General features: G+C 49.0%; 1 protein-coding gene and 1 pseudogene across 1 annotated transcript; both read left to right on the forward strand.

Moving 5' to 3' along the window:
• The first annotated feature begins 2,270 nt into the window (after nt 1-2,270).
• LOC123149014 (uncharacterized) lies at nt 2,271-4,668 on the forward strand. The gene is made up of 5 exons (XM_044568543.1): nt 2,271-2,507; nt 2,625-2,852; nt 3,266-3,530; nt 3,633-4,322; nt 4,427-4,668. Exons 1-4 carry the CDS (start codon nt 2,374-2,376, stop codon nt 4,065-4,067), a joined length of 1,062 nt encoding a protein of 353 aa, XP_044424478.1. The 5' UTR covers nt 2,271-2,373; the 3' UTR covers nt 4,068-4,322; nt 4,427-4,668.
• LOC123153652 (protein FAR1-RELATED SEQUENCE 5-like) lies at nt 4,148-6,797 on the forward strand (annotated as a pseudogene).
• Nucleotides 6,798-7,453: the final 656 nt, after the last annotated feature.

Here is a 7,453-nt window from a genome sequence, read left to right on the forward strand (position 1 = left end):
GAACCGCTGCCATGCCCACTACCTTGGCCCACAAAAAGTTCTCCTCCCCCGCCCGCATGTGTTCCGGCCCGACGCGAGCTGCCCACGTTCATGTTGTTGTAGAGCGGCCGTTCCACATTCTCGATGGCCCAGAGTGGACGCGATCTCTCACTGGCGCCATAATTGAAGCAGCGCGCCGGCCGAGAGAGCACCGCCCCGCTACACGCCTGGTGGAACACGCTTCCTTGCCGCATTCAACCGGCTTCAGACTGCCCTGCCTACTTCCATTGAACCCGCGCATGTGCCGAGAAACCTACTCCAACCACACGTCCATCCACTAGCCGTCCGACATTAAACACAACATCGGTTGGCTCCTCGCGTTCGCCCGCTATTTAAGCGAGGCCAGACGCGGAGCAAGAACCGCACCACACCTCTGCTCCCCATCTCCTCCTTGTACCATATCTGCACGCTCTGCATGGCATCCGGCGAGCAAGAAGAGGGGTTCTCTGTAATAAAAGCCGTCCGGATGGCTTGCCGAGCCTGCCTGATACAAGCTAGGCAACTTGCTGCTCAACCTCCCTCGCCGCCCCAGGCCATCACTACCATGGGCGAGGCTGCAGGTTGTCAAGCGGAGGAGCAAGCCGCTGCTCCAAACTGGCCGCCTGATGCAGCAACTCGCTACTCCAACCCAGCTGACAGAGGAGTGGCCAGTTGCTCCACACCGACACGCGGAGTGGCATTGTGGCACAGGCACCATGGACGCCGTCGCGTCGTCACGCTCCTCCCGCGCCATCCGCCGCAAACGTTGGCGTAACCGCGCCCTGCCAGCGGAGATGGCCAGCACGTCCGCAGCCGCCGTCGAGGAAAAGTAGACCATGGGAGGTCGCCGCCGCTTGGGTCCCACGATGGCCACCGCCACCGCGTCGCCGGCATACACACCGGTGTCTTGCCCGGTTCAGCGCATACCATCATCGACCCCGGAGCCACTCTTCCCCTCCGGCTGAAGCATGGCCACTTCGATGAGCGGCGCAACCAGGCATAGGGAGGATATGGCGGAGGCGGAGGTCACAGAGGGGAAATTATACCTCCAGAGTAGGACGAGCTCCGCTTTTAGTTGAAGTATGCCCAAAGTATAATGAATCTCATTCGGTTTATATGAAATACACCGTGTTCGCATGAATTTCATCTGATTAGTTCAAACAGTGGTTGAAATGTATGCGGAAAGCATTGGATGGCCAACACGTGCATCACTATCCATGGACTGATTCCCTATCCACGAATGGATGTCTGACAAAATATGCGGGTCACCATTGGAGATGCCCTAACCTCGGAGTCAATGTCTTACATACTCTTCACTGTTTTAGTTGTTTTCATCGCACCGAAGAGATTTTCGAACCTCCATTCAACGTGAGTCCAGACTCCTTACACAAAGATTCACAAGACTAAATGTACTAAATTGTCCTATAGGATTGAATCAAAGCACTCACACAATGCACGAGGAAGTCCTAATAGTAACCGAAGAATTATTAAATTTACTTGGGCTAAAATTAAGTGTCCGAGAATATTTTTAGAGACCGGAGAACCTCTTTGCACTAAGATAGTACTTGCATTGTCATGAAGCTCGGATATATACAACCACCATGGCAATTGCTGGTACAATGTCTGCACTTTTATCTCCATTTCCTGGTGTGTGGTGCAACATTGCCTAGCCGAGCGAGCAGAAGACACAAACTTCTTGTACCATCTACAAACACGTTTGTGATCCCATATTATGCTAGCTTTGCATATGCGCACATCTCCAACAATTTTAAATTCCTGGTACCTCCTAAACCTACAACACACTAAAATAAACCGTACAGTACTATTTTGGGCATTTTATTAGGACAGTATAACCGAGCCTAATCCGAGTTCTCTCACCCCCTCAGCGATTTTGGACGTCGGATTTCGTGTTTGAATCGTTTCTGGCCATCAGATCTTTGTTTCGGCACGAATTTACCGCGACTGGGCTACCTGTCCTAATGGGCCGCTACTCTGGGGACTTTTTTGCAGGCCTGTCATTGAGTGGGCTTCGTTGGCCCATGTCTAAACTCACGAAGCTACACAGCGATAGCCGATAGGTGCTTCACTGGGGACGCGGAGGAATTGATCACGAGCTGGAGTGGTCTCAGTATCTGTCCCCTCGAATATGGCCTCGTGATTCGTCTTAGCGCGCGCACGTGACAGGTGCTGGGCCCAACATCCGACGTGGAAAGTGCAAAGGAATGGATAAATTAGTCTGGACGGTGGGTCTGATTTGCTCGTACTTCCCAGGCCGGCATGGATTGACTTCAGATCCTTGGCTCGGATCATCGTGCGTGCTGCTAACGACGTGATTTAGCTGGAGTAAATGTAGGAATGGGTAGGTGGGGCGACCTCCTTCATACCTCGGCCACTCCCTGCCGCTATCGTCATACTGCAGTCTGCTCGCGGCGGCTGCACAGTATCCCGCCTCCGACGGCGATGGAGTTCTTGCTGCAGCCGTTCAACAGGTGCTATTCTTGCTCCTCCGTGTGAACTTGCTCACTCTCTGGTTGGATTTGGACTTGCTTTCGGATTCGGGTCAGGCGCTAGATCTAACTTTACCTCTGATTGATGTGTTCTTGCAGAAGGACTCTGATTGAGGAAGTGAATGACAGCGAGGTACCGACGGAGCCAGCCCGATATCCTGTTGTTCCCGTGCCGGCGTCGTCGTTGCCGGCGGCGAGTGCATCCAGCGCAGATGCGCGTATCTGTTCGCCGCCTCATGGAGCAACCGTAGAGCGGGATGACAGGCCGCAGGCATCTGAACACTCAATAGAGCAAGCTGATCCACAGGCTCCGGGATGGACAAGAAGGTATGTATGTCTAGCTTTATTAGAATTGTAAGTCTGAATATGGTAGCCAGTTAATTGGGTTCGTGCTACGATTAGTGGGTGGACTCATCTCCCTGGTGTAGGCTGGTCTACTGAAACCTATGCAAATGCCCATGCTTGCCGTAGATAACAGCAAATTAATCCACCAAAGGTGAAAAGATAGTATTCAGTTTGAACTTGGACCTGTAATCACTATAAACTCTGCAATTGCCCATGGATAACTATGCAATTGCCCATATTGTGCGCCCAGTGATATTCATCAGAATGTGAAATTATACCATTGGACAGCTGCATGGGCAAAACCATGAGACACACATATGGAGTAATTTTGTACATATATGATTTACTCATTGCGGTGTTTAAGAAGAATGCATTATGTTGGCTGATGTACACAGGGTCAGGGTTGGGGCTGCTGCACCAGGGCGTGCCCCCTGCCTGGATAGGATGACAGCACTTGAGAAATTGGTCAGAGTTTTTGCTGAAACTCCGGGTGAGAATGTAATTGTGCCGAAGATAGGGGTCAGCTTCGATACTCTTGGAGAAGCTTATGACTTTTACAATCTGTATTCGTGGGAGAAAGAGTTCGGCATTAGATATGGGAAAAGCAGGCTAAATGTTAACAGGGCGAAGTGCATGCAAGAGATAGTTTGTGGCTGTGCGGTATGGGTTCGATCTTTCAGCTTGTACTAATTTACTTATATATAGGAGATTCTTGATATGTCGTGAAGTATCTGACGTCGTGTATGCTTAATGATGTTCCAGGGGAAACCCATTGCCGAGAATACTCGATCCTGTCGATGTGAATGCCCTGCTCTAGTACGGGTGCTGCGGTCAAAAGATAATGGGTGGTATATATCAGAGCACCGGGATCAGCACAATCACTCGTTGTCACCTACGTACGGGCAGACTTTGCACTGGCCATCACACAAGCATATCGATGTATACAGCAGAGATTTGGTGAAGCAGCTGCGGGAAAATAATGTGAACCTGTCAAAAGTGTACAGCATCATAGGCAGTTTTTTTGGAAGATGGAAAATGTACGATTCACGAAGAGAGCATTGCGGAACTTGTGTGGAAAAATTGGGCGTGATCAGGCTGAAGATGATGTCCGCAAAACAATGGAGGTGTTTCAGGAGTTACGCGCTAAAGATCAACAGTTCACATACCGAGTACAAGCTGACAAGGACGGGAGGATAAGTACTCTTATGTGGGCTAATGGGAACAACAGATTGCAGCACACCTTTTTCGGAGATGTTGTGACTTTCGATACGACTTACATGACCAACCTGTACGACATGCCTTTCGGGCTGTTCGTTGGAGTGAACAACCACTTCCAGAGCATTATACTGGCTGGCGTGTTGGTGAGAGATGAGAAGGTGGAAACATTCGAATGGGTTTTCGCAGAGTTTGTCAGAATGATGGGTGGCAATGCACCGCAAACAATTCTAACAGGTCTGAAAAGAGTTGGTTAGGAGTATGAGCGTACAAAATATCGTAATGAATTGGTATACTGTTCGTGCGTGGATAACCCAGATGCTATACATTTTGTTTTGCAGACCAAAATCGGGCGATGGAGGTGGCCATACAGAACGTGATGCCAAATACGGCGCACCGGTGGTGCAAGTGGCATGTGCTGAAGAAGGCGAAAGAGTCATTGGGTCGATTGTACTCCAAAAAGAGTGATTTCCAAGCAGATTCACAAGGTCGTAAATCACATGCTGACAATTGATGACTTTGAAGAGGCCTGGAAGTATCTAATAGATAAATACAACTTGAAGTCACATGAGTACATGACTAATATATATGAGACGCGCCACAAGTGGGCAAAGCCGTACTTCAAGGGTGTGTTTTGTGCTAAAATGACTAGCACTCAGCGGAGTGAAGGCGCGAACCATATGTTGAAGAACTATATACCTCCAGGATGTCCTATGCATCTGTTTGTGAGAAAATACATGGTGCTGCAGTTCGACAGGGAAGCGGAGGAAAATTATGAGGAGAAGAGGACCCTAATTGTAAGAATGTACTTCTTCTGTGGTAGTTCAGACAAGTCATTATCATGTTTCTTTCTTATCTGATTTGTCCACCGTACACTTGTATTTTGCAGGGGCGACCATTGTTCCGAGCAAACATGGCCACTGAAAGGCATGCTGGCAAGATATACACTAGGGCAATGTTTGAGCAGTTTGGCCACATCATATATGAATGCGGTGCTTACCAGGTGGAAGAGGTTGAGAAAGGGAAAACATATGTGGCAATACATACGGACGCAACAAGGAGAGAGAGATGGTGTAGGGTTTCATACAAAGTGACCGTCATAGACGGTGGTGATGAATTTGATTGTGAGTGCGGGCAATTCTCCCACATGGGGATGCTGTGCAGCCATGTTCTAAAGGTACTGACTTATAGTTGTACCATATTTCATAATACAAACAAGCAACTCATGGGTTGAATTTTACTGACGTAGGTTCTCGACTTCATCCGAGTAATGGAGATACCACATAAGCATATTGTGAAGCGGTGGACAAGAGACGCACGGGGCATCCTGCCTCCGCATCTTAGTCAATACCAGAGGGACAATGCTAGCAGCAACAACCCATTCAGTTACAGGCATTTCAACATGTACATGCAGGCCATGGAGCTTGTAAGAATGGGGGATGCAAGTGTACAAGCATACGAGCGCCTCGTTGGACTGTTTAAGCATTGTGCTGAAGAAATGAAACCATTTGCGGAGATTAGAGACGGTCTTGGCCTGGAGGACCGCATGGCTGAAAATGGTACTGCTGTGATCCAAACAAATGGACATGGGGAACAGTTGGGGGTGAATGGAAAAATGACCGCAACTTTGCTTGGGGTGAACCAAACAAATGGACATGCGGAGGAGTCGGGGGTGAATGGAAAAATGACTGCAGCTAGGCTGGACGATGAAATCAACTCATGTAATGAATCGGGGAATGTCTTGGCGGGTTTACTGTCATCGCTGGAATTTCCACCTGGATAGACCAGTCCACCCGCACTCATCACAAGAAGGACTTGCGGTCCAGATACCGAGAGCACTGCAGCTTGTGATCACATCAGCACTTTCGTATAATATTCAGTTTTCTCCAACAAATTTTACAAGTAGAACTGATTGCATGATGGGGAAAAATTAATATGATCAATGTCCACACCGAATAAAATTGCATGCCCTGGAATAGTTACAAAACAGACAAGGAAGCAGAATATGGGAAAATGGGCAAAGATGATTCTATTTTTTGGACCAATATTCATTTTGAACTTGCAAAAACAGGAAGCTATCGATTTGAACTCTTAACTAATGTAAGATCTTAGACTCACTACTGAAAACCAAATGTTGTCATAATTGAGAACTTGAGATCCTTACTGAAAACAAAATCAATTTAGACTCAGTACTGAGAACACTGCAAAGTAGTTGGATCGAAAGAGTAGGTGCCATGTGGATTTATCAAAGCTAGTTGGACATTTCTCTTCCTGATATCCGGATGTCGATGCATAGTACAGGAAAATCAGAGCAGGAGTCCCGACAGTTCAATTGTTCACAAGTTTCGCTGCGTCAGATATGATGGCATCAACTTTTGCATATAGATGGATAGATACAGATTCAGAAAACTCAACAGCTCTAGAATTACTAAAAGTGTTCGACCAATGGCTGAACAATTTTGCAGTGATGCTGGATTGCCACGGCTTCGTAGGCAGAGCATTTCACTGTAGGGGGGGTATACTTGCAATGAGTTGATGGTCCTGCAATTTTTTTGGATGATGCATTTCTCATAACTGGAAAATGCAGTAGCTTTTGCAGTGAGTGAAATGCTCCCGAAAATTAGTGACTAATCCAAAATGAAAAAAAAAACCAGGCAGCTAGTTCACATCCATTGATTTGAACTTGCAAAAACAGGCATCTATTGATTTGAACTCTTAACTACAGTAAGATCTTAGACTCACTACTGAAAACCAAATTCAGTGAAATTACACTCCACAAAATTCTTGTCTCTGCATGTTGGCATGTTGCATGCTTGCCTGCTTGTGACGGCTTGATGAAGAATGGATGGATGCTTGGATGAATCTAAAGCAGGCTCTCAAGAACTGCACCGAGGACCACGACGGCGAGGAGGCGCACGCGGCCGTGGGGACTGGGTTGGGTCATGGGCAGACGGGGGCGGGGGCCAGTGTCTTGGACCAGTCGGGGAGGCGGCGGCGCTTGGCGGACTCGGCGGCGTACGTGGCCTTGATGGCCTGGAGCTCCGCCTTGGCCTCGGCGTCTCGGCGGTGTGCGCTTGGAGAGGTGGTCTACGCCGCGCAGGGGTAGCTCCGGCTCGCCGCCCTCGGGGAAGTACGCCGTCGGATAACAGATCGAAAAAAAAATCAAGCCTTCCTTCTCCTCGCCGTGATTCGCCATGGGGAACGAGGAGGGGGAAGCAACGCGGCGGCGGCGTGGAGAGAAGGAGCTCCGGCAACGCGCGTGAGAGCTTTGCGGGGAGCGGAGGAGGGGAGCTCTGGCTCGGGGAAGACGAGCAGAGGAGCTCTGGCTCGGGGGAGACGAGCGGGTTCTGTCGGGACTTTGCAGAGGG

Source organism: Triticum aestivum, chromosome 7A (genome assembly GCF_018294505.1).
Source record: "Triticum aestivum cultivar Chinese Spring chromosome 7A, IWGSC CS RefSeq v2.1, whole genome shotgun sequence".
NCBI lineage: Eukaryota > Viridiplantae > Streptophyta > Magnoliopsida > Poales > Poaceae > Triticum > Triticum aestivum.

Excerpts from the sequence above, each read along its gene's own strand:
- LOC123149014 (XM_044568543.1), top strand. The coding sequence starts at position 2,374 with ATGGGTAGGTGGGGCGACCTCCTTCATACCTCGGCCACTCCCTGCCGC. Across the intron at positions 2,853-3,265 it reads GCTCCGGGATGGACAAGAAG|GGTCAGGGTTGGGGCTGCTG; the intron begins GTATGTATGTCT and ends TGATGTACACAG. Across the intron at positions 3,531-3,632 it reads AGATAGTTTGTGGCTGTGCG|GGGAAACCCATTGCCGAGAA; the intron begins GTATGGGTTCGA and ends ATGATGTTCCAG.